Here is a 27,645-nt window from a genome sequence, read left to right as displayed (position 1 = left end):
TCTTTTTAACTTGTCCAATAATGCTTTATATCTTTTGAATTATATTGATTATTAGACTTTAGACTATTAGCAGAATCTGGAAAATGATATACTGTACTGACTACTGGGGGCTGAAAGAGATGACACTAGAACATCCTGGGCTTTTCTTACTTGTTAAAGAATTGTGAGTTAGTCCTTCACACTTTCATACAAAAGGACACAGAGGAGAGACTTGAGGACACAGGTTGCGCTCTTCTTGGAATAATTTGTATGTTTTCTATTCTGATAACCCACAGTTTGCATAAAGTTCCTTTTACATTTCCAACATATTTTGAGACCCTACACATTAGTATTTTCTAATACCATCTATTAGTACAGAGATTTCTTTTTTTTTGTCAAAAATATTAGTCACTTTTTCGGTAAAAATTTTAATTATTTTAATTTCAGGGTGGTTTATGGTGTTTTGGAGGAAACGGACTTCCTTATGCTGAAAGTTTTGGAGAAGTTCCTTCAGCAACAGTGGAAATGTTCTGTTTAGAAGCTATAGTAAAACATTCTGAGGTAATTTACATTTTCAAAATGTAGTTTACTTTTTATGATTTTATTGAAATAATTATATAGGTTGATTCTTGCAAGGGCAATAATCATTTACTGTAAAAGGAGAAAAGCCCTTCACTTATTTTTAAATTTCTGCTTTCCTCCAATTTTAATTGTTAGAATAATCATGATTTAGCACCAATAAATGAGATTCTATTTTGCTAAGTATTTCTAAAAATTTATTTAATTGCCTAAAAGAAAGCAGCCCATCATTTAAATGTGGCATTTGCCTTTGAGTTATGTTGTCTTCTACTGCCTTTCTCAGATATTTTTACATATTATTTTCAGATAATTTCCATTAAAACAACTGCCAAAGATGTGACAAGATAAAAGAAAAAACAGGCCGGGTGTGGTGTCTCACGCCTGTAATCCCAGCACTTTGGGAGGCTGAGGCGGGTGGATCACCTGAGGTCAGGAGTTCAAGACCAGCCTGGCCAACATGGTGAAACTCCGTCTCTATTGAAAATACAAAAATTAGCCAGGTGTGGTGGTGCGCACCTGTAATCCCAGCTACTTGGAGGCTGAGGCGGGAGAATCGCTTGAACCCGGGTGGCAGAGGTTGCAGTGAACTGAGATTGTGCCACTGCACTCCAGCCTGGGCGACAGAGCAAGACTCCATCTCAAAAAAAAAAAAAAACAAGGAAATATTAGATGACTATACTCTTGAAGTGTAACTGTAGCATATATCAATGATTGTTAAACTCTTTGGTACCATAGAAACTTTTCTATCACGATGATAGTTTAAAAAAGAAAAAAGCAACAAACCTTGTAGTGCTCATAGTGCAGAAACATCACCCAGGAAATGTGTTTTAAAATGCACATTTTTCCACTCACTTGTATCAAGTTTAACATCATAGATTTGGTGTGGAGTCCGGGAATTTGCATTTGTAGCCAGCACCCTGGTGAGGTGAATGCAGGTGATCTGTCCCACATCAAGACAAACACCATCCTTGAGATTCGGAACTCTCCAGTTCAGTTTTGGGACACATTAGACATGGCTTAAAAGCCATGTGTAGAAAGTCATCTTTAGACTAGAAAGTCATCTTTAGTTCTCGCCCATGAAATTAGAAACTGACCACAAAGCAGAGGGAATAAGGTGTTGTAGTACAGAAGGGACCTGGGAAAACTTGCTCGAGTGTGGTGTCTCCTGAGTTGTTTTTCTGAAGCAATAGCTGCATCTTCAGTAGAAAGGGCAGTGCATGGAATATAATAGTTACCTTTCCGGAAATCTCTGAAATTATTGCAGATCTCACTTGATATACAGTATATTTAAAAGGCATACATTTTAAGGCACTTATAATGTGATATAATTTAACAAAAATCTAGAAAGTGAAAATTGCCATATGTACATATGGTGTCATGTCCTTGAGTAAAACTAGTGATGGGAAGAGGCAAAGCTGTGCTCAGTGACATTAGAAAGACTGACTTGTTGGTCAGTTCTCTTCCCTTAATTTAATATGCATGTTTTCTTTTTCTTTTATCTGTTTTCTCCATTAAAACTTCAAATCCCTTTTTATTTTTACCTGATCTTTCTCTTTTAAAAAATTTTCCAACTTCTAAGTTTGAGGCCAGCCCCATAGCTGTGGGCATTGTGTGGGATAGGGTGTGGGGCCACAGAGGTCACTGGTCTGGCCCTGTGTGAGTCCTTGTTTGCTGAATGAAATCTGTTCGCTTGCACAGAGGACTATTTCCTGAGAATAGGTGGCAGATTTCTCAAGGTGAGAACTGTTTTAAGGTAATTTCAAGTCAAAGTGTCACTATAAATTGAAACAATTTTGTAATAATGACATTGTCAGGTTACATCCAACCAAGAGCTAAGCAGAATGAGAATAATGATTTTAGTAGTCCTGGTGAGAGATGCCTTCTTGGGATTTTTTCTATGATTTTGAAGCACTTCCCACTTAGATAGGGATTTGCTTATTTAAGCGAGCTGAGACGAGAGCTTTGAGTCTCCCTGCATCCCTGCCCTTGAGCGGGAGCTACCTAGCTGTCCTCATGACCAGGTTGTGTCATCTCACGTCATGAATTTGTACAATGTCAAGGGAGCTTTCGTTTATTTATTGTGCCAGATATCCACACATTGTGATAAAATCGAAGCAAATGGAGGCCTGCAGCTACTTCAGAGGCTGTACCAACTTCACAAGGACTGCCCTAAAGTACAGAGAAATATAATGCGTGTCATTGGAAATATGGCTTTGAATGAACATCTTCATTCTTCTATAGTTCGCTCAGGTAACAGCTTTATATACTGAGTATTTTTTACTTTGTTCTCCCACCTCTACCCCTCATGATATGTTCATTTTTCAATAGACAAGGCTCTACTTAGGGTTAGTTACGGGTCCTTAGAACATGTTATTTTGGTAGAGGCAAGGAATTGCTTGAGATTGTAGATAATCTGTGCCTAAGATAATCAGTATTGTAGATGATCATAGGAGAGCGGGTTTGCCATGATGATCATCTAATTATTTATGTAATTTTTTTTTTTTTTTTTTTTGAGAGAGAATCTCACTGTGTTGCCGAAGCTAGAGTGCAGTGGTGTGGTCATAGCTCACTACAGCCTTAAACTCCTGGGCTCAAGGGATCCTCCCACCTCAGCCTCCCGAGTAGCTGGGACTACAGGCACGTGCCATTGTGCATGGCTAATTTGGAAAACTTTTTATAGAGATGGGGGTCCCACTTTGTTGCCCAGGCTGGTCTCGAACTCCTGGGCTCAAGTGATCCCCCTGCCTTGGCCTCCCGTAGTGTTGAGATTACAGGTGTGAGCCACCATGCCTGGCCTGTAATTTTTGATGTGATTTGGTTAACCAAGAGGCATAGTCAGACTAAAAAGAGATTCATTTTATGATTAATGATTTTCTCTCTTGCAAGTAATAAACCAGCTGTGGGGAGATACTTTAAGACCAAGCAAATATCCTGCTTTCTATCCTCTGACAGTTCCTGCCCAATCTAGTCTTTACCTTAATGGTTTTAAAATGATTTTCTAGCTCCAGCACACCCTCTGCATTTACTTTTTAGCATTTGGCATTCTACTGGAAGCAAGAGTCCTTCTCTTTCCCTCCTCCCTCCCTCCATCTCCTCCCTCCCTTCTTTGGACAGGTACATGAATTCCTATTTTTAAAAGTTTATAATTTATTGCTGTACTTAATAATTTGGTGCCAAATTGTTCCAGCTTTGACTAATGGGAGCCCCAGCAAACTGGCCCATGTCCTTTATGATATGCCAACATTATTTTGGGGAGGCATTTCTTATTTCCTGGTATAACAAGATAGTTTAGGTTCATTTCTCTGAAGAAATCTCTATACTTTTAGTGGAGAATGATTCTTAGAGACCAAGGTCTAAATGATAGGAGTGCATATTGCTCCTGGGGTGTCTTTGCTTCTTGCCTCTTTCACTAGAAAGAGCTGGATAATACATACACACATATATATAGATAGATAGATAGATATACATACATACACAAATATGTATAAATGTATATGTACACATATATGTGTGCTGGGGCATGGAAGAACACTTTCAACACTTACTAATGTAATTATTGATATTGTTTGGTTATGTTGGTCATCTTGCTCTTTGCTTTCTATTTGTCCCTCTTTTTCTTCTTTTTTCTGACTTCTTGTATTACTTGAGTGTTTGTTTTTAAATTCTGTTGTTTCTCCTCTTTTGGCTTTTTATACTGTGTGTGTATTTTTTAATGGTTGTATCCTTACAGTCTACTTTGAATTAAGATTATGCCATTTCATATGATATAAGATCCTTACAACCCCATAATTCAGTTCACATCCCCTGCCATTCTTTGTGGTATTGTTGTAATATGTTTTACTCTTATTTATAGACTTCACAATACATTATCATTGTTATTATTATTTTTTGAGACAGGGTCTTGCTGTGTTGCGCAGGCTGTCCTCAAACTCCTAGGCTCAAGCGATCTTCCTACCTTAGCCTCACGAGTAGCTGGGAGTATATGTTTGGGCCACTGTGCCTGGTTACATTGTTGTTATTTATGTTTTAATAGTTGTTTTAGTTCATTTTGTGCTGCTGTAACCTGAGGCTGTATGTTGGAGGCTGGGTAATTTATAAATAACAGATTTATTGTCTCTCAGTTCTGGAGGCTGGGAAGTTCAAGATCAAGGTTCTGGCCATTGGTGTCTTGTGAGGGCCTCATTGTTTTATCGTCACATGGCAGAAGACTGAAGGGCAAGCTAGCCTGCATGTTGCATGAAGCCTCTTTTATTTTTTTATTTACAAATTTTTGAATTTAAAATTTTATGTACATAATAGTTGTACATATTTATGGGGATGTAAATATGTAGTGATATTTTGATACAAGTATACAATGTGTAATGATCAAGTCAGGGCAATTGGGATAGCAATCACTTCAAACATGAATTAATTCTATTAATGTGGGAGGAACAGTGCTGGCCCAGTCACCTCTTAAAGGCTCACCTCTTCATACTGTCACATTGGCAACACTTGAATTTTGGAGCGGACACATTGAAACCATAGGAACAGTCATGTGACATTTAAAGAATATAAGAAATCAAAAATCTTTTTTGTTTGCATATTTATAATCTCCAGTGCTCTCCCTTTTTTCTGTATATATGGATTTACATCTGATAATACTTCTCTTCAGCCTAAAGACTTTCCTTTAGTATTTCTTGTGTATTGGATCCACTGGCAACAAATTCTCTTACCTCATTATTTGAAAATGTCTTTAATTTGCCTTTATTTTATGTCCAGGAAAAGGTATCTTCCCTGGATAAATTATTCTTTGCAGGGTGTGTGTGTGTGTGTGTGTGTGTGTGTGTGTGTGTGTGTGTGTGTGTGTGTAAAGGTATCTTCCCTGGATAAAATTATTCTTTGCGGGTGTGTGTGTGTGTGTGTGTGTGTGTGTGTGTGTGTGTGTTTTTCCAGCATTTCTAAAATGTCGTTCCACTCTCTCCTGGAATCCATTGTCTGATGAGAAGTCTCTGTGGATTCCCACTTTTGTTCTCTTATATGTAATATCTTTTTTCTTTTAAGATCTTTCTGTTTGATTTTTGACTCTGAAATGTGTAGGTGTCATATTTATCCTGCTTGGGGTCCACTGAACTGAGAGAATTAACATATGCGTTACCTCATACATATCATTTTTTGTGGTGAGAACATTTAAAATAGATTCTGTCAGCAATTTTCAAGAATACAATACATTGTATTGATGGGTTGGTGTTTTTGATCAAATGTAGAAACTTTCCTGCCAGTGTATCATCCAATATTTATTCTTTTGTCCTTTTTTATTCTTATCTTTTTCTGGAACTTCTGTTATGTATATTAGATCTCTTTTTTCTGTCCTGCAGGTTATTGAGATTCTATTCATTATGTTTCAGTTTTTTCCTCTGTGCTTTACTTTGGATGATTTCTACTGACCTATCTACAGGTTCATTGATGAGGTGGAGACTAAGGGATTCAAAGCAGGACAAAGACCTGATCAAATCAGTATCTTATTATAGAAAAAAAAAATGACTCTTCTCTGAAACCTGGGTCTACCCCAAGTCTTCAGTCCTCTTATCTCCTGGATAGCCCACTCACCACCTTGGCCTCAATTCCATGACCTTCTCATCTTCATTGATTTACTGCTCTGCTCCTGAGTTGTCCAGTACTCTACTCCTAAGTCATACATTGAACCTAATCACTGCCTGAAACCACTTCACCTAAAAATCAGCCCTGAGCACATCCTTCTTTCATTCAAGCTTGTTTTTGCATCTACCCCATAAGGACTGGTTTTCTTCTCTATTGAAATCTTCTATCCACAGACCCCTTTATCCTCTCCCAATCCATCACTCTTTTTATTCTTTACTTCCTCCGTGAACCCAGCTTATATTCCATGGTCTGTTATTTCAGTAACATTTTTGCCAGTACCTACAACTCCCTTTCCCTTTGATCCTGTTAGCAGTCTCTTGGTCAAGACCTTGATGAAACCTACTGCCTGCTTACTCAGTGGCTGAACATGGAATCATTGCAGATTGGTTGTCAGCATGCTTATGAGATCACAAATTAAAGAACCTTCAATATTGCTCAGCAATTATGTTTCTCCAATCAACTACCTTAACATTCTTAGCAATGACTATTGTAAACTTTCTTCATGTTCCTTAAACCTTCCACATATTCCTTCCTGTCAGAGGATGACTTCTCCTCCTACTTTACTGAGACAATTGAAGCCCTAAAAGGAATTTTCTCACTAACAAAAACCAAACCCTGTTTTTTCCTTTTCTTGGTAATAGGAAAAGAGACACCTCTTTTATAAGCCCTCCAGCCATGTTTGGGCCTGTCTCCTTTCACAGTCTCAGGAATGTATACTTTTTTCTGGTCTCATGGTCAGCTGCTGCCTCATAGCTGAACCCTCTGATCACATACATTCGAGGAAGATGTGAAAAACATAATCTGCATCCCCTATAACATCCTCTCCTCCCTGTTATAGCTAGACTTCTGAAAGAGTTACCTACATATACCTTCTTTTTGCTCAGCCTTCATTACTTCTCAATACTCCAATTTGAATTCTGCTACCTTGCCCTGTGTTTTTTTCTCTTTAGGCATCCTGTGTCTTTCCTTGTTTTTATATATTTTGTATCAATCTTAGTATCAGATCTGCAGATTTTTGCCTTCAGATTTACAAAAGTTGGAGCAACCTAAATGTCTGCCAATAGGAATGAATAGTGGTTAAACAATGGCGTAGTCATGTGACGTAATACTATAGTTCAAAGGAATGAAGTTGATATATATAGAGAGCTCTCCAAGACATATTGCTGAAGTACAGATACAGAACAGTAGTATGATTCCATTTAGGTTCCAAAAGTGCACATAGAGCTACATTTTTTTTTTCTTTTTCTTTGAGACACAGTCTTACTCTGTCGCCCAGGCTGGAGTGCAGTGGCGCTATCTTGGCTCCCTGCAACCTCCACCTCCCGGGTTCAAGTGATTCTCGTGCCTCAGCCTTCTGAGTCGCTGGGATTACAGGCGCCCACCACCACACCCAGCTAATTTTGTAATTTTAGTAGAGATGGGGTTTCACATGTTGGCCAGGCTGGTCTTGAACTCCTGACCTCAAGTGATCCGCCTGCCTCAGCCTCCCAAAGTGTTGGGATTACAGGCGTGAAACACCATGCCCGGCCCATTGTATGTGTTTAAATTATAGATACATGACTATATTTTTCAAAAGGGTGTCCACCAAACTTCTACCTTTCATTAATTACTCTGAGGATGTAAATGGAGTTGGGAAATTATGGGAGTACTAAAGCAAGACCTTCATCATTAGATGCTACTTTTAGTTATTTCATTATTTTTTACAGTTAACACGTACAGAATGCATTGCTTAATAGTGGAGAAACATTCTGAGGAATGTATCGTTAGGCAGTTTTGTCACTGTGCAAACATCACGAAGTGTACTTACATAAACCTGGATGGTTGCGCCTATTCCACATCTAGGCTGTATGGGACAGCCTACTGCTCCTAGGCTCCAAACCTATACAGCATGTTACTGTACTGAACACTGTAGACAGTTGTAACACAATGGGAAATATTTGAGTATCTAAACACAGCTAAACATAGAAAAGGCACAGCAAAAATACTGTACTGTAATCTTATGGGATCACCATAGTATTTGTGGTTCATTGTTGACCGAAACATTATTATGTGTTTTGCATGAGTGCATTCAGATGTTATATAATTTTAAAATGCTCAATGTTAAAGAAAGAAGTAAGTTTTCCAAAGGGCATTTGATATTTTTCAAAGGTGGAGTATCTCGGACATTGTGAACATATTTTGTCAACTGAAAAAAGCCAGAGGTGGCTTGTACCATGCTTTTTCTTGTGACTTCATTAAAAATAAAGCCGCATTTTCATATATACCAATAACATACTTGTCTATCTCTATAGATATAATTTTTAAATATTCTTATTTTATTATTTTAAAATCTTTAACAGATTTTGAAGAGGAGTCTTCTGTGTTATAAATTTGAATATTGTTAAGTACTGAGTCTGAAGCTTCTTTTAGGTTATTAAATGCTGGCTTCCCATCATCACAGTGACTCAACACTTTTGTTATAAAGAGTGGGAGAAGGGCATGGGGACAGCTGTCGTGTATTGAGTGCCTGCTGGGCCTGGGCCCACGGTTTTCACATACATTAGTTTATTAAAACCTTCTCTAGTTCAGTTGCTAAATAACTTGACTGAGGTTCCAGAGCAAGTAAGCAGGGAGCAGAAATGTGAGCCCAAGTCTAACTTCAAGGTCCATGTTCTGCTTTATTTTAAATTAAATAAATTATATAAATAAATACATAGATTTTCACTGTACTTCAGAAAATAGATACAGTGAAAAAGCTAAACATACCTTTTTTACAGAGCCCTCTTCTACCCTATCTCTCTCCTAAAAGGTAATGACTTTATAAGTTTAGTGTATAGATCTTTGTGTGTTTGTGTATGTGTGTGCACATGTACTTTTATACATATTTATGTATATAAAGTTTTAAAAACAAAAACATTAAAAAAAGAAATCATACTGTAGATAGTATTATCCATGCATTTTCTGTTTGCCTTCCTTTAAAAAATGTTTTTTCCTTCCTGATCTCCAGATTCTACAAGAGTTTTGTGTCTCAAATTCATTGTTAAGAAATAATTTCCTCATTTGTATGAAAGGGTATTACTGATTGCTGGTCAGGATGAAATAACTAGTATTAACCCACTGAGTTTCATAATTCTTGTTAAAAGCAAAACATCATGGTATTTTGTTCACTTTTGTGAACACCTCTATAATTGCTGTGAACACCTCTATAATTGCTATTAGTGTTAGGTTTTCTAAATAAAGAAAATGGCTCTTCAACCCCTCTTTCCTTCTTTGAGGTCCCTTAAGGGGTATGTGGATGGTATTGTGCCACAGGTCTCAGAGGATCATAGGGCAGAATGGGGTTGGAATAGTCGGACTTCTCCGCCAAGGACAGACACGCAAGGTTTGCCTTTCTCCCATCATATTCAGTTTGAAACCTCTCTCTCTGGTCTGCGATGGATTTGCATCAGTATTTAGGATATGTGTACTTTTCACCAGGCTGGGTTTCCATCATGGCAGAAGCAATGAAATCTCCCCACATTATGGAGTCCTCACACGCTGCCAGAATCCTGGCAAATTTAGACCGAGAAACTGTGCAAGAAAAATATCAGGATGGCGTGTATGTGCTGCATCCCCAGTATCGAACAAGGTAAGGAAGCAGAAGAGAGTTGCTTTGTCCCCTTTGGGAATGTGAAGCCTAGAGGCCTCAAATTTTTAACTTATTTCTGCATAATTCAGATAAGTTAAATACCTTATAAGTCAAATATCTTATTTACTAAAATAATTTGTCTATAGTAACCTCAGAAGAATTGGAGGTTGTCATGAAAAGTATGTGAACTAGCTAAATTATCATGGTTATTTTACAAAGGGCTTCCCTTCAGTTAGGTTGCATTCACATTTGATAACGTGTCACACTTAAACTTTGTAATACGTATCTCCTTTGGTTCAAGGCATTTTCACTTAGATCTGAGTTAATAACTGATTTGGATTGTAGAAGTCAGCTGAATAGGAAGGAGATAAGACATTGTCTTATGTGGCAACCAAATTAGCCTAGGCCTAGAACTCAAGGGACTGGAGAAAGTTTATGCTAGTTATAAAAGGATGCATTGAAAGGAATAAGTTGTAATAAGTTTGACTCATGCCCCTTCTTAAGGTTATTTGTGGTCATTATATCTAGTTGTATAATTGCTAAGACAATAAATATAGAAGGGACCACACTGAAAAAATAACATATTTCTTGGTTTTCTTAGGGCACTTTACAAAAAATACCTCAGAAAATAGCAAAAACTTTTAAATTAAAAAGTGGATTACCTGGTTAATTACAATTTGTAAATAAAATATTATGGTAATGTTTATGTGCATTGCGTAATTGTATGTGTATTGTAAATAGCTTGCAACTAACATACGATCTACAATTTTTAATGCGTCATATGCAATGAGTGAATGTTACTTTGAAATCTCATTTTATAAGTATTAGTTTCCTTAACACATTTTTGAAAATCTCTTTTATACATACTGACTTTGAAATTGTTATTAGCACGTTCTTCTTTAATTTCTTAAATAGTTTTATTGATTTGTAGAATATTCTCAAATGGAAGTCTTTAGAGAGTAATCTGACTATGACATCTGTCAGTTGATTGATTGCTAAGCTCATTATAATTGATTGTGGTTGGTCTGCCTGACTAGAATAGTCTCCATTTTTAGAGAATAGTGAACATGCTTCATGTATGTCTTTGCCAAAGCTCCTTCTAGGGTTTCCCAGCAAACCTGTGCTTATAGAGCTTGCTTTAATTCAGATTTATGTCACATAAACCTGCTAAAGCACCATCCACAGAGAATGCTTTGTAGATTCTTACCAAAGCAGTAATGCATTTATTCTGCTTCTTTTTAAAACTCTCTCCCCTATTAGTCAGCCCATTAAAGCAGATGTCCTTTTTATTCATGGCCTTATGGGAGCAGCATTCAAAACATGGCGCCAGCAGGACAGTGAGCAGGCTGTAATTGAAAAACCTATGGAGGATGAAGACAGATATACGACGTGCTGGCCCAAGGTAAGGCAGCCACTGACTCTGGCCCTGGTTGCTGGGGCCCTGATTGTGGCTTGCTTGTTTTTCTCTTTGTTCTGGGATTTTTTTTTCCATGCAGTTCTTCTTTCTCTTAGGGAGATTTGTAGTATGTTATGACAACAACTGGGCTTGTCACCCTATGTTGTATAATTTCCATTTGGGGTGCAGTGTATGACTCAAAAAATATTCTATTAAGTAAAAAATAGGGGCAAGAGCCAGTAATAGTTCACTTTTGTTGTAATATAATACAAAAAAAAATAACAATACTTACATTTATAATAGTTACCTAATTCTATGACCTTGATAATGACAAAAATAGAAAGTCTTTGAAGAAGTAATTATACTTTGCATTTCTTTCCTTCTTTTTTTTTTTTTGAGATGCGGGTCTCACTTTGTCACCCAGACTGCAGTGCAGTGGTGCGATCCTAGCGCACTGCAGTCTAAACCTCCCAGGCTCAAACAGTCATTCCCCCTCAGCCTCCTGAGTAGCTGGGACCACAGGCACATGCCATCATGCCTGGCTAATTAATACTTTACATTTCTTTGATACTATTTCTCCCAAAGAACCTTAATTCTGGAATGAATTCATTGAATGGAATTTATCTAAAGCTCATTTAAAAGTGATGCTGCATATATGTGTGAATAGTTTTTAGGGCATTGTTCCATTACTACTTATTCTCCTTCACAAAGGCTTCTCAAGTAGAAGAATGATTTGCACTTTCTGGTGGCACTGAAGTACAGAGATGATGATAGACCTAGGGTTTACAGAGATAGAACTGTGACGATTATTATTAGTGTCTCTGAATTCTCAGATCCAAAATCTGTCAGACTATGCCATCTGTCCTGTGATTATAACAGTCTACTAAATTCTTTCAAAAAGCCAACTTGATCTAGACTTTAAAACAGGCCTTACTCTTGGCTATAGCAGCTTAAAATTGAAAATATTCTCTTGAAACCTTCATTGGCCTTATGCTATAAATACTGGTACCACTTTGAGACCAGAGACTTAAAAAGATAAAATGCTGGAATTGTTTTTACAGTACCTTCAAACCTTATTTCAGTGCTATCTTTAATTATAGTGCAAGAGGCCTTTAGTTATAAATTTGATTTACTAGGCAGTAATTGCAGTGGTGAAGATACATACTTGTTCTCACATATGTTTTATTTTACTTAGACATGGTTAGCAAAAGACTGTCCTGCTCTCCGAATTATATCTGTGGAGTATGACACCAGCCTCAGCGACTGGAGAGCAAGGTGCCCTATGGAAAGGTAACAGAGGCGACTTTAGACCAGGAGGACAGGGAAGAATTCAGGCCGCAAGTTTAGGTCCTCTTGGATGGGAAGTGATTTTAATTTTTTGATGCCACAGACAGGATTTTCTTATGAAGAACAAACCGAATCTTTTTTGTCTTCCTTCTAGAAGGAGTTTGCTCTCAATAAGCAGTGGAATAGTAGAAGGCTTAGGTATATCACCAATGGTGGGCTCCTAACAGGGTTTATTTACAACTGTTCTAATAGTTAAGGATCGTGGATTCTCTAGCAAAGTCTCCTTTTCTATCAGAAGTAAAAGTGATGTTTTTTGTTCTTGTGTCCACAATCATACTGGCTAAAGGAAGCAAAGAGAAAGATGCTGAGAAATATCAGCTGCTATTTCCCTTGTATGTCATCTGTGCTAGTTGTATATACATCGGAAGGCGTGCTGGATTTCAGAGTTACTGGATTGACAGTAGCCGGATCCTACCTTTGATTTGCTGTGCAGTCTTAGACCAGTCAGTTTACTTTTCTGGGGAGCTTTGTCTACAGATTGAGAGAGTTGGTCTAAATCAGTGTTATCAAACTGCTTTCTGAATGAACCTCCCGTAGGTGCCCAAGAAGGGTGTCAAGGTGAGCAGGCAAGACTCCAGGTCTCCCTCCCCATTTCACCCAGAGGAGCTCTGGAGAACCTTTATTTTGAAGAAATGTGTCTACAAATACACAGTTTGAAACTACCAGACTAGATAGTTTTGAAGTTCCTCTTTAGTTTAAAAATTACTTATTTCGAATTCTGATTCTATTAGCATCCTGTTTATGCTAGTTATAAAAGCATGCATTGGAAGGAATAAGTTCTAATAAACTTGACTCATTCTAATGTTTCTAAATAGCATCCTAGTATTTCTAAAGAATAAACCAAAATTATGAAAGCTTAGTATTTTTGCAGCCTAACTACCGGTAGAGAGACCACAGTCTTTGGTGATACTTTCATTGTTAGGCCTTGGATGAAAAAGGACATACATATCCTAAGTGTTGGGGGGCAGTTGCAGGGAGACCCAAGTTTGACCTGAAAAAATTGCCTGACACAGGTGCTCCAACAATGTTCATGTAGTAAATGAATGGCCTGTTCTGGGCTTAGATATTCCTAATTAGGCCAATGTTAATAAGTTACAAATAGAGAATTAACAATTTCAGGAATTGAGCAGAGAGATCCCAGGCGTGGAGGCTCATGCCTATAATCCTTGTGCTTTGGGAGGCCGAGGTGGGAGGATTCCTTGAGGCCAGGAGTTCAAGAAGAGAGAATAGGGGTATTTTATATTAAGCAGAGAGAATGGGGGTATTTCTTACTCTAAATGTAGTATGTAGCATTGGTCCTGTAGACAAAAGTTCTTAACTCTAAAAATTAGACAGCAAATTGAAGGGATCGATAGCCTTGTGTCATGCCTGCTGTTTTTGTTTTGTTCAGAAAGTCCATTGCATTCAGAAGCAACGAACTTCTTAGGAAGCTCAGAGCTGCTGGTGTTGGGGATAGGCCAGTGGTTTGGATATCACATAGCATGGGAGGTAAGTGTGGCTTCAACTTTGTGAAGTGGCCATTGTGATGTTATTTTCAGCCACTGTGGCCAACCTAAAGTTATTTTATCTTTCCATTTTACTGAATAGCGGCTCCCTTACCGCCCCCCCCCCCCCGCCCCCCCGCTAAATTAATCTGTGTAGCTATGGCTAGGACTTTTAAAATTACTACTCTTCTTCCATGCTGTTCCTTTCTCTAGAAAGGGGCAACCTGTTACAAACCATCTAAGAGGGATATGGGTTTGACAGCGTAGTGCTTTCACATAGTGGTAATGAATAAACATGAGAGGCAGCCCGTTTCATATACACCCACCTCGTCAACATGCCTCAGCATTCCTGGGTGGCCCCAGGGGTGCCCCTTTATTCTTCCTGCTCCCCCCTCACCATTGCAGAGTCTGTGGTCGCTTTAGTGCCCACAGTCCCAGACTCTGGGTGCCTGCTCACACCAGGCCCAGAGCTGCTGAGGTGCAGGTGTGATCAAGTGTCTGTTCTTGGGGTCCTAGTGGTTACTTATGGAATGGCCTCCCCTGTGTGCAACTCCCCCAGTCCACTTTGAAATTTTCACAACCCACCTTGCAGAAATTTTCACCACCCATCTGCAGGCCTTTCTGCAGCCCGTGGCCTAGTTTATCTGATGAAGCACTCAGGATTGCCTCTGAGGTGGGGATTTTTGCTGAGACAAAGGTGGGTGTAGCCCTTTGTTTCCTCAAAGACCTACTGTCATCATCTTTTAGATCTTTGTGTTTCATTATCGGTTCCAAAGCCGGGGCAGGGGGATGGAAGAAAAGGTGCCTCCAGAGGAACAGTTCCCGTGAAAGCTGTGTTCTCCATGGGGGACTGTGTCCTGTGGAATAGTGGCACTGTCCTGACAGTGTGGTCGTCAGCGGGCTGCCATGGCAGGCTGAGAGACCAGCCACACCACGCTCATGTCCTGAGGGAGCTCCCAGCTGGGAATACCTCGTGTTCCTGTAGTGCGACAGTAGATCCTGGGAGACGAGGATCTGCCCTACAAATGAGTTTTTAGAATCTTACCTGTTTGTAGGCTTGCACTATAAGGATCAGGAGTATTATTAAGTGTTTTAAGGCCTTATTTCTTATACTACTGTACAGAGAATTGTTTAAATCATTTTTTTAAAAGAAAGCATCTCTTTTTATGTATTTCTTGTTTGGTCTTTTCTTTTTTTACAGTAATAAAGGGAAGGAAAATAGCTTATGCATTGTTTTTTTTCCTTGTCTGTGGCTAGGTCTTCTTGTCAAAAAGATGCTGTTGGAAGCCTCTGCGAAGCCAGAAATGAGTACTGTTATCAACAATACCAGAGGAATAATTTTTTATAGTGTCCCTCATCATGGATCACGTTTGGCTGAATACTCTGTTAATATTCGCTATCTTCTCTTCCCCTCATTGGAAGTCAAAGAACTCAGCAAGGGTAATACTTTCTGTCATAAAGGAAATTGGGGTTATATTAACATCAGTTATACAGAGAAGAAGAAAAAGTTTCTTCTTTGAATATATTATCTCATTTTATAATTTGTGTATAATTGTGTTTAGACTATTCATGGAAATTTTGGGTTGGGCTTGATTTTTCTTTGATAACTTCTCTTTTTGTTTTTAAGCCATGATTTACTCAAGCACTGCAATAATTTTAATATTATCTTAAATACTTAGAAAAATCACATAATGTTTTGCTTTTAAATATTATTCCAAATTACCAATAAATGGCTTTTTCTTCCCCCATGAGTGGAGAATCATCAACTGTTAAAATGTAAATGAAACTTTGAGATTGTTAGTATTAATTTTTAAGTACTCTATTTGGTTTGATTAATAAGCAGTTTTCTCTCTGGAACACCTGTTAATCAGAATTTAGACTCCCTGGCTCGAGCCTAAATACACCAGGTGTCTTTTTGCTCCTATTTTCTCTTTGTTCTACTTTATGGAGAATCTCTTGATTTCTTCTAAACCTTCTGTTGGACTTTCCTTTCGTGGAGTCAGATTGTGTTTTCCGTACGCGCCTTCTTTCCTGTGCCCTGCTGGTTCTGCACTCATGTCCTCGTCTTGTTTTGTGGCTCCTTTATCTTTTCAAGTAATTTTAAAGATCCTAAGTAGAAGGTTTGTGAGTTCCCTTCTATTCCTCATCTAGCTGTTTTTTTCTGTGGCCAGCTTTTCTGTTTGCTTATCTGATCCATCTCTTTTAGGTCATAGGCCTATCTGGTGCCTCTTGGTTGCTCTTTCATATGTGAGGGTGAGGGATGGGAAGGGACAGGCATTCTGTGATTGATTGTAGACAGGCTTTGTTAATGGGAGGCTGGGCTTTGGGGTGGGTGTAGCGGTGCCATCATCACTCTGGAGGACCCCTGTGGTCCCACACACCAGACTGCCCTGGGAACTGCTTCCTGCCCCCAGTAATGTGATAAACCCTATCCTGCTGCTGACTGTCCTGTCGATTCTTGGTTTTAGCTTTTTCCTTGAATCTTAATGGCTTCTTGGCAGGGGAGAAAATAAACATGTGTACTCAAGCCACCGTCTTGAATCAAAATTCTAATTTCCTCTCTAAATTTGAAAGATTAATGCATTTTATTATGAATTGGGTAAACAACTTGTCACAGTCTTGTTCTGTATAATTTTACAGATTCTCCTGCACTTAAAACACTACAAGATGACTTTCTGGAGTTTGCTAAAGACAAAAACTTCCAGGTGCTGAATTTTGTGGAAACACTACCAACCTACATTGGCAGCATGATTAAGCTCCATGTGGTACCTGTGGAATCAGCAGGTATTCACTCTTTTGAAACTTGTTGGCTGTTAGATGCTTAATTATACCTAGCATTTACTTGTAAACAGCAGTTTTTATATCCAGGTTCTCAGTTTTAAGAGATAGTTTATGAAGATCTAGATTTGAATTCTTTTATTCTTTTCAGCAATAGATTAAAATTTCTTTGTAAATGTATAACCCAGGTATTACCTCTCCCTGCCCTTTATGTAACTGATTAGATGAGAAGGGTTAATTGGCTAACTCTAAGTTAGGCATCAACAGTGAACTCTTTTGCAGTAAAGAAAGAAAGCTCTTCTGTCAGCTAGATCAAAAGGGGCATTTATTTAATAGACTTATATTTACATGCAGAACCCTTAAGAATATCATCTAAAAGTGTGGAAGCTTTCGTAAATAGAAGATCCATGGGGAATAGTAAAGCTCCAGAAATATTCCAATGGGAACAACTAGTGTTGAAATACAATCTCTTCATGATCCTGGGGTTGAGGGAAATGGCCAGTGCTGGCTCTCTAGTGTCATACAATGTATTATAGATTCTTTGAGGGAGGAGCCCAGATCTTAACTCTCTTCATAGACTCCTCTATTACTCTGTACATAGTAGATACCCTGTACATTTCACCACCTGAATTGCTTTTGCCTCACCTGGCCACGTCTTCAGCTTGCCTGTTATCTCTGGGAACCCCTTTCTTACTGCCTCTGAGGCTGGCTTAGGTGCTGTTCTGGTGGTAGCCAGCCACATTTTGGGTCCTTCAAGCTAGGGACAGCATGCATCTGGAGTGCTTGCCAGATGGTTCTTTTGTCTACATAATGAGTTTTGTCCTAATTTCATTATATGCTATCTACATAAAATGAAAAATGTCATACTTTGTAGTAGAACTGAAAAATTTTACCTTAAAGTAATACGCTGTAGGTTGAGGAGTTACTATTTAGTAGTTGAAGAACTTGAAGAGTTCCAAAGAACAGCTGCCAGATGTTTTTAAAAAGGACTTTGGAAGCTTGAAGCAACAGCAAAGTTTTTTGTTTTTGTTTTTAAGAGACAGGGTCTCACTTTGTCATCCAGGCTGGAGTTCAGTGGTACAATCATAGCTCATTGCAGCCTCGAACTCCTGGGCTCAAGCGATCCTCCCACTTCAGCCTCCTGAGTAGCTGGGACCACAGGCGCACACTACCACACCTGTCTAATTTTTTAATTTTTTGTATAGATGGGGTCTTGCTGTGTTGCCCAGGCTGGTCTCAAATTCCTGGCCTCAAGCAGTCCTCCTGCGTTGGCCTCCCAAAGTGCTGGGATTACTGGTGTGAGCCACTGTGCCTCGCCCAAAAGCAAAGTTAATATCATGGACCAGCTGCTTGGAGTGGCATAGCCTTGTCCTAATTCTGTCACCAAGAGGCTTTTCTTCCTTCATAACCACCACCTGCATTCCTCACCTAGGTGGCCTCACTAGTACCTCTTATCACTTCCGTGCAAGGGGACTTTGTTAGACTGAAATATCTCAAGCACTAAATCATTTTTACCCTGAAAGTGATCATTGGGATTTAGGTATAGAATGGATCCCATGTGAGACATTCCCATTCATTTCACCAGGACAAAGGAAGTTTATAATAGAAACTCTGAAGTAACTTAGTAATAACCTGCAGGTGTAAGAAGGTTTTGAAGATGCTAGTGCTCAGTCTCTGCTTGCTCTGAAATAAGGAAGTAGGCCAGAACACATACGAAAAGTTTATGGAAAGCATAAAATTATGGTTATACTGACTGAGAATCCATTCCTGCATGTTTCATCAAATGTAGTTTAGCTACAGTCAAACTTCAGGTTCCTTTAAGAGTCCCTTGTCACAACCAAAGCAATGTCTAGAACTACCCATTTGGCCTCTTTCAGTATTGTCAAGGGGAAAGCTTATATTTTTACTTAGGTTTATTGACTTTTTTTATTTTCTTCAGATTTAGGCATTGGAGATCTAATTCCTGTGGATGTTAACCATTTGAACATTTGTAAGCCAAAGAAAAAGGATGCTTTTTTATACCAGCGTACTTTACAATTCATCCGTGAAGCTTTAGCCAAAGACCTTGAAAACTAACAGTTGTCCTCTTCCAGTTTTCATATGTGAATTCAGTGCAAGAAACTTGGTGTTCTGTTTCTTCTTTTAAACTCTAAGCAATCATGCAAACATAGTGATGATAGCGTCAACATGGTCTGGAGTGTGTTGCAGACTACAGAACATTGTTATCCCTTCAAGCGCTGTAAAGCACCAACCTGGAAGTGGCAGGCACAGAAGGAAGGGCTGGATTGGGCCCCTTTGGCGTAAAGAAGTCCCTGTGTGCTGCTTTATGGTTCGCAGTGTTGGGCCTGGTGACTGGAGCAAAGCTGCTGTGAGAGAGTGTCCTTTCCCGTCTGTGACTGACTTTCCTGGTGCATCTAGGAGGGGCACGGCAGGTTCTGAGGGGAGAGCTACCATTAACTCAACTTACCATAAAAATGCCATTAAGAGAGTACCTAAAATGGAGAGAAGAATGAACTAGAATATTCAAGACTCTTTTACTTCTGGGTATTGATTTGCTGTACATTTTTAAAATGTGTCAGTTTTTTAAAGTTTGAGTTTTTAGCTCAGTTCTACCTTTTATCTGACACATTTATTACTGGTGTTAACTTTGTTAGACCTATTGTCATGTCTGGGTCAGTTCCTTGTATCTATTTTCGTATTCCTGAGAACAAATCTTTTTCTTAGAAAAATTCTAGCTTATAATAATTCTTTTCAGACTGTAGCTGCCTATGCTTGGAATTTGTCCTAGATAAGGATAAAGTAGCTAATCCATTATTGATCACAGTATGAAATAAAACTATTCTAAGCCATTATATGAATTAGTAATTCTTAGTATCAAGAGTCTCAGATTCTCTTTGGCTAAATAAACCTTTCTTCCTTGCTCATTTGGAAGTGGTATTAATTGACCTCTATAGCATGTGAGAAGTAGAAAATCATGTTGATGACCTTTTTTTCTTTTCTTTAGAGTAACAGCATTATTGAGATATAATTTACATACCATAAGATTCACCCTTTTAAATTGTACAATTCATTTTTTTTGTCTGTTTGTTTAGAGACAGGGTCTGACTCTGTTGCCCAAGCTGGAGTGCAGTGGCATGATCATAGCTCATTGTAACCTCAAACTCCTGGGCTCAAGAGATCCTTTTGCTTCAGCCTCCCAAGCAGCCAGGACTACAGGCACATGCCACCACACCTGGGCAATTAAAAAATAAATAAATACTTTTTTGTAGAGACAGGGTCTCGCTGTGTTGCCCAGGTCTCAAACTCCTGATCTCAAGCCACCCTCCCAAAATGCTGCGATTATAGGCCAGAGCCATTGTTCCCGGGCTCAATTCATTGGTTTTTAGTATAGTTCACTGAGTTGTGCAACATCATTCCTATTTAATTTCACGATATTTCATCATCCCCAAAAGAACCCCATACCCATGAGCAGTCAGCTCCCACCTCTGCTTTCCCAAGCCTGCAGTAAACACTAATCTGTTTTCTGTCTCTATGAATTTGGGAATTTTATGTAAATGGAATCATACAATATGTGGCCCTCTCTGCCTTCCTTCTATTAGCATGTTTTCAGGGTTCATTCATGATATAGCATGTATCAGTACTTCATTTCTTTTTATGGCCAAAATTACTCCATTGTATGATATGCCATGTTTCTTTATCCATTCATCAGCTGATGGACATCTAGGTTCTGTTCATTTTTGTCTATGATAAATAATGCTACCATGATCATTTGTGTACAGATTTTTGTGTGGATAGATGTTTTTGATTCTCTTGGGTGGAATTGCTGGTCAAATGGTAAGTCTATGCTTAAATTTTGAAGATGGTGAACTTTTGTAGAATGGGATAGTCAAAGCTAAAACTGGAGTACGGCATCTGAAGGTAAATGGCTCATCAATAAACTCAACAATTAATTGTTTCATTGTACAACAACCTAGCAAAACCCACTTATTTATTGCTATAGTAGATATAGCAAATATGACAGTTGCTAACAACGAATGTACTACCCGATGTGATAACATGGGGAGAAGGGGTAGATATGTTTAGTACATTTTCTTTTTTTTTTTTTTTTTTTGAGATAGATAGAATCTTGCTCTGTCACCAGGCTGGAGTGCAGTGGCGCGATCTTGGCTCACTGCAACCTCTGCCTCCCCAGGTTCAAGCGATTCTCCTGCCTCAGCCTTCTGAGTAGCTGGGAATACAGCCACGCGCCACCATGACCAGCTAATTTTTGTATTTTTAGTAGAAACGGGGTTTCACCATGTTGGCCAGGATGGTCTCGATCTCTGGACCTTGTGAACTGCCTGCCTCGGCCTCCCATAGTGCTGGGATTACAGGTGTGGGCCACCGCACCTGGCCCTGTTTAGTAAATTTTCTTGTTCTGCTTTCTGTGAACCATGGCAGATAAACCACAGTTGAAACAACTGTTCATTAATTCAGAGTATGGAATGGAAACCCTGTTTCTTAAATTTTTAATAGAATGAATACAGCTGTGCTTTAAAAATAAGATGTGGAAGAGATATCCAATGTATTCCTAACTAAATTAGAATAGTTTGGATAAAATTTATTATACACAAGCAAGATTAAAAGAAATGGTATAGCACATAAGCAACACAGTAAAGCAAAATAAACAAGTACAGATGGTTTATTAACCCAGCTTAACGATGGTTCAACTTACAATTTTTTGAGTTCACAATGGGTTTATCAGAGTGTTAAATGCATTTTTGACTTACTTACAGTGGGTTTATGGGGTTGCAGCCCCATCATAAGTCAAGGAGCATCTGTATAAAATGATGGCTGAAGGTGCAATTCTAAAAGAAAACATAATCCCTGAACAACAAAAAAGTAATGAAGGAAAAGGTGGAAAGCACTTGAAAATCAAACCAGCACAATTACAGAAGTAGAAACAGCACATTAAAGAATAGAAATGGGGCTGGGTGTTGTGGCTCAGGCCTGTAATCCCAGCACTTTGGGAGGCCAAGGTGGGTGGATCACAAGGTCAGGAGATCGAGACCATCCTGACCAACGTATTGAAACTCCGTCTCTACTAAAATACAAAAAAAAAAAAAAAAAAAAAAAATTAGGTGTGGTGGCATGCACCTGTAATCCCAGCTACTCAGGAGGCTGAGGCAGGGGAATTGCTTGACCCCAGGAGGCGGACGTTGCAGTGAGCCAAGATCTCGCCACTGCACTCCAGCCTGGGCAACAGAGCAAGACTTTGTCTCAAAAAAAAAAAAAGAAATGGATGAAAATTCTATTAATAGAGAGATGGCTGGATGGATATGGAACCACAATAGATGCAGAAGCAAAATAAAATAATTGGAAGATAATAGATAGGCAATAGACAGGCATTGTCAACATCACCTCAAGGAATAGGGACCTATGTGCCTTTCCTGACAAATTTGCTTGTTAATTAAATCCAGACATTTAAAAAAAAGGGAATGAAAATAGCACTCTTTAAAATGCAAACAAAAACCCTAAAAACAAAAACACTTATGTTAGAAAACAATAATGTTGGAGAGAAAGAATTGTGTGCTCAGCTAAATTGCCCTTGAAATGGGTACAAAGGTAATGGACTGGCATGCTCAAGCTCAGGTAAGTTGCCCTTGAAATGGGTACAAAGGTAATGGACCAGCATGCTGAAGCCTGCAAGAATTGGGGAATACTGTGCAGTTTGTTTTACCTTCTTAGCCTAAAGTAAATTAAGTTTATTAGATAATGACATATAGTATGCCGTCATACTATATGTCATTAATATTAAACATAATTTATGAACTATATGACATATAGCATACTATGTCATCTAGTAAATATTAAACATTAAATATATATGTATTCTAGAATATATATTTAATAACCTATATTTAATAAACATGTTTTATATATTCTAGAAATCTATGTGTATATGTATAGTAAAATGCCAGATGCTATAATACACATAGAAAGATTTCTAAAATAATGTTTATGATTACTTCTGGGTAGATTTTGGGTGAACTTTTCATACTTTAATGCTTCATTTTATGAGTATTTGTTACTTTTTTCTTTTTTTTTTTTTTTTGAGACACAGTCTCACTCTTGCCCAAGCTGGAGTGCAATGGCACTATCTCGGCTTGCTGCAACCTCCGCCTCCTGGGTACAAGCGATTCTCCTGCTTCAGCCTCCCAAGTAGCTGGGATTAAAGGCACCTGCCACCCACACCTGGCTAATTTTTGTATTTTTAGTAGAGATGGGAGTTTCACTGTGTTGGCCAGGCTGGTCTCGAATTCCTGACCTCAAGTGATCCACCCGCCTCAGTTTCCGAAAGTGCTGGGATTACAGGCATGAGCCACTGCACCCAGCTGAGTATCTGTTACTTTGATACACAATTTATTTTAAAAAGAAAGCTCTATAAAAGTCAAAATCCAAATCATAGCCACTGTGCTCATTGGTCAAGTCATTGCAACATAAGATGGAATATTAGTGAAAAAGGAATCTTAAAAAATAATAACAGGCTTCTGCTTTTAGTAATAGCAGGATAGATCATTTGGATCTAATCTCCCAGTGAGGACAATTAATCTAGATGAAATGTTTTTAATTGATCAAAGAAAATAATAATGATTTATTGGCAAAAATACATTATTATTATGAGACAGAGTCTTGCTCTGTCACCCAGGCTGGAGTGTGCAATCTCAGCTCACTGCAACTTCCGTCTTCTGGGTTCAAGCAGTTCTCCTGCCTCAGCCTCCCAAGTAGCTGGGATGACAAGCATGTGTTACCACACCCAGCTGATTTTTGTATTTTTAGTAGAGACAGGGTTTCACCATATTGGTCAGGCTGGTCTCAAACTCCTGACCTCAGGTGATCCCCCCACATCGGCCTCCCAAAGTGCTGGGATTACAGGCGTGAGCCACCATACCTGGCCCATTATTTTATCTATAGAAATAGCGTCCAGGAGGCTGGGCATGGTGGCTCATACCTGTAATCCCAGCACTTTGGGAGGCTGAGGTGGGTGGATCACTTGAAGTCAGGAGTTTGAGACCAGCCTGGCCAACATGGTAAAACCCCGTCTCTACTAAAAGTACAAAAATTGCCAGGCATGGTGGCGGGTTCCTGTAATCCCAGCTACTTGGGAGGCTGAGGCAGGAGAATCCTTTGACTTGGGAGGCAGAGGTTGCAGTGAGCTGAGATCGCTGAGATCATGCAGCCTGGGTGACAGATCAAGACTTCATCTCAAAAAAAACAAAAACAAACAAACAAAAAAAACAGTCCAGGAAAAGGCAAGAAACTGAAGAGGAGACCAGCAAGCACAACTACATTGGTTTGAGGCAAGGGTCCCACTCACATATTTGGCAGCCCCTGTATGCAGACAAAAAAGAAAGTCCCCTGTGGGCAGATAGTATTTATTTATTTATTTTTGAGTCAAAGTCTCTCTCTGTCACCCAGGCTGGAGTGCAGTGGCACAATCACAGCTCACCAGATAATTTTTAAAAGGCCTTTCCTCTTCCAGCATATGGCTTGGGGCATAGAGTAGGGATTTGTATTTCTGATCCCACTTAACTTCTTTAGTTGCGTCTCTTTGTACAAGGTCCCACTTTGAGGTCATTTGCAGAGCCAAAAGAAGCAACCGAGAAATGGAGCTATGGTTTTGGCAAATTTCCAAGGTAAGAGGGACAGAAGTTAAAGACTAGGGCTTGCCAAGGGAGTCTGATAGTCCCAAACACATTAAGCAGGGACTGCAAAGGGCTGTATACACAAAGTAAGGGTGACCTGGAAGGAAATATACTGTGCTTGTGACTTGGGTGATTCAAAGAATCTCAAGCCCACCACTTGATACAAGGATTCCAGAATGGGAGTGTCTAGGCATCTGACCAAAGCAAATTAGGAGGATATCTTCACCCCAGCCTTTAAATTACGTTCCTACAAATAGTTTAAAAATACCATCATCAGTGAATAAAGATAACCAGGCATACAAGGAAATAAGATGCCATGAATGAGAACAGCAGCAGAACAGATCCCTGTGCCAAATAAATAAATAAACAAAACTTGAGATACTGGAACTATTAGACACAGATGATTAAACAACTATGCTTAGCATGTTTTTTTTTAAAACACAAGGTGAAATATCTTCATAAACAGGTTTATATAATGACTTAGGTTTTAGAAAGTCTAAAATAGATTTGACCTAGAATATAAACAGATTCTAGACAAGGAAACTAGTTGAAATTAGATTACACCTGAAGAAAGTTTGTGAACTGGAAGAGAGGTCAGAAAGAAAGTATTCAGAATGTAGTACCAAGAAACTAAAGGTAGAAAATATGGGAGAGAGGCTAAGGACATAGACAAGTAAAAAGATAAGAAAGTCTGCCATAAGGTTAATTAGAGTACCAGAAGGAGAGAGAAAAAGAGTGTCTTAGAGGCAGTATTTGAAGAGATAATGTTTGAGAAGTTTCCAGAACTGATGAAAGACACTTATCCACAGACTGAAGAAGTCAATCCAAAGCAGAGCATATAAAAATAAATCTGCATCTATACAAAGAATAGGGACACTGCAGAAAAGCCAAGACAAGAGGAAGATCTTAAAAGCAGTTAGAGAAAAATGTGTAAAGAACAACAGTTAAAGTTGCTGCTGTTGAGAAGTCGTAAGTCAATGGAAGCCGGAAGACATTGGAATGATATTGTCAATGTGCTAAAAGAAAACCACTTCCAATCTAGAATTATACATCCAGTACAAATCATAAACACTTAAAATATTAAGGTGAAATAGACATTTTATATAAAGCAAGAGTTTACTGCCAGCAGACCTTCATTAACGGAAGGCAGAAGGCAAATGATCCAGCCAGAGGCACTGGAATTCAAGAAAGAATGTGGAGTGAAAAAAGAGGTAACTACTAGGATAAAGTAAATAAAAATTTTATAAAACATAATATATCAAGTAGGTGTTAAAATATGTAAAATTAAAATACACAGCAATTATAACATATAAGTTGGGGGTGGATAAATGGAGTTAAGTGCTCCAAGGTTGTTGCATTATTCAGGAGGAAGGTAAAACAATGATTATCACTAGACTTTGAGAATTTAATGATACGTATTTTGTTTCTAAGATAACCAATAATAGACAAAAAATAGTGTATAATGAATTCCAAACTAGGAGAGGAGAGAAAGGGGAATAAAAATCTTAAGGCACAAACAGAGGGGAAAAGAAATAAGGAACAGATGGTACTAAGAGAAAGCACAAAATGGCATGGCAAATTAAAACCCAAATACCCAAATACAGTAATAATTGCATTAAATGTAAATGAACTAAATGCCCCAGTTAAAAGATAGTATGTCAGACTGGATAAGAAATAACACCCTACTATATGTTTATAAGAGACCCATCTGACACATGAGGCTACAGAAAGGCTCAAAATAAAAAAGATAGGCCAGGCGCAGTGGCTCACGCCTGTAATCCTAGCACTTTGGGAGGCCGAGGTGGGTGGATCATGAGGTCAGGAGATCGAGACCATCCTGGCTAACACGGTGAAACCCCGTCTCTACTAAAAATACAAAAAAATAGCTGGGTGTAGTGGCAGGCGCCTGTAGTCCCAGCTACTCGGGAGGCTGAGGCAGGAGAATGGCGTGAACCTGGGAGGGGGAGCTTGCAGTGAGCCGAGATTGAGCCACTGTACTCCAGCCTGGGGGACAGAGCAAGACTCCGTCTCAAAAAAAAAAAAAAAAACAACAGAAAAAAGTTGGAAAAAGACATCACACAAACACCAAAAGATAGCTGGTGTAGCTATCAGAACACTTCAGGTCAAGAAGAATTATTATTAGAGAAAAAAAGGGTTACTTCATGGAGATAAAAGATTAAATTCAGGCCAGGTGTGGTGGCTCATGCCTGTAATCCCAGCACTTTGGGAGGCTGAGGCCGGTGGATAACTTGAGGTCAGGAGTTTGAGACCAGTCTGACCAACATGGCAAAACCCCATCTCTACTAAAAATACAAAACTTTTACTGAAAATGCAAAAATTCTACTAAAAATACAGGCATGGTGGTGGGTGCCTGTAATCCCAGCTACTTGGGAGACTGAGGCGGTAGAATTCTTGAAGCTGGGAGGTAGAAGTTGCAGTGAGCCGAGATTGTGCCACTGCACTCCGGCCTGGGCGACAAAGCTAGACTCCATCTCAAAATAAATAAAAATACAAAAATTAGCCAGTCGTGGTGGCGTGCGCTTGTGATCCCAGCTACTTGGGAGGCTGAGGCAGGAGAATCACTTGAACCTGGGAGACAGAGGTTGAAGTGAGCCAAGATCGTGCCACACTGCACTCCAGCGTGGGCAACAGGGTGAGACTCTGTCTCAAAAAAACAAAACAAAAAAGATTAAATTCTCTAGGAAAATGGTAAATTTTAATTGTGTATGAATGTGAGTACATGACATAAAAATTATGTAATACAAAAATGGAGAAAACTACAAAAAGAAACAGACGCCACAAGAGATTTTTAACATACCTCTCTTGACCTGCTGGAATATTTAGAGCCCTATACTGTATCCAAGGAATACAGAATATATGTTCTTTTCACATTTGACCATATGGTCAAATGAGCTAAGCATCTCAAGAAGTTAGAAAAATGAACAGTGAAATAAAACCAAAGAAAATAGATGGAAGAATTTTAAAAGAACATAAATTAATGAAATAGAAAAAAACAAAATAGAACCTCAGCAAAACTAGAAGCTGATTATTTGAAAAGACTAATAGTTGACAAACTGTTAGTGAGACCAGTCAAGTGAAAAAAGAGGCACAAACTGCCAATATTAGGAAGGAAGAGGAAATATTACTACAGTG

The 27,645-nt window shown here is 38.8% G+C and overlaps 1 protein-coding gene across 4 annotated transcripts in view; it reads left to right on the top strand.

Moving 5' to 3' along the window:
- The window catches only part of SERAC1 (serine active site containing 1), a 57,629-nt gene extending 37,057 nt beyond the window's left edge, over positions 1–20,572 (top strand). For 3 of the 4 annotated variants that reach the window (XM_009242399.4, XM_063724625.1, XM_009242398.3), the window contains 9 exons: positions 427–540; positions 2,646–2,808; positions 9,652–9,802; positions 11,063–11,204; positions 12,394–12,488; positions 13,936–14,033; positions 15,287–15,469; positions 16,670–16,813; positions 18,747–20,572. In XM_009242399.4, coding sequence (XP_009240674.3) covers positions 427–540; positions 2,646–2,808; positions 9,652–9,802; positions 11,063–11,204; positions 12,394–12,488; positions 13,936–14,033; positions 15,287–15,469; positions 16,670–16,813; positions 18,747–18,883 — 1,227 coding nt within the window. In that variant the 3' untranslated portion in view covers positions 18,884–20,572. 4 annotated transcript variants of the gene reach the window in all.
- Positions 20,573–27,645: the final 7,073 nt, after the last annotated feature.

The sequence above is a fragment of the Pongo abelii genome, chromosome 5 (assembly GCF_028885655.2).
Source record: "Pongo abelii isolate AG06213 chromosome 5, NHGRI_mPonAbe1-v2.0_pri, whole genome shotgun sequence".
In the NCBI taxonomy this organism is placed as follows: Eukaryota; Metazoa; Chordata; class Mammalia; order Primates; family Hominidae; genus Pongo; species Pongo abelii.
Note: the sequence above shows the minus strand (reverse complement) of the source record. Positions and strands in the feature narration are given on the sequence as shown.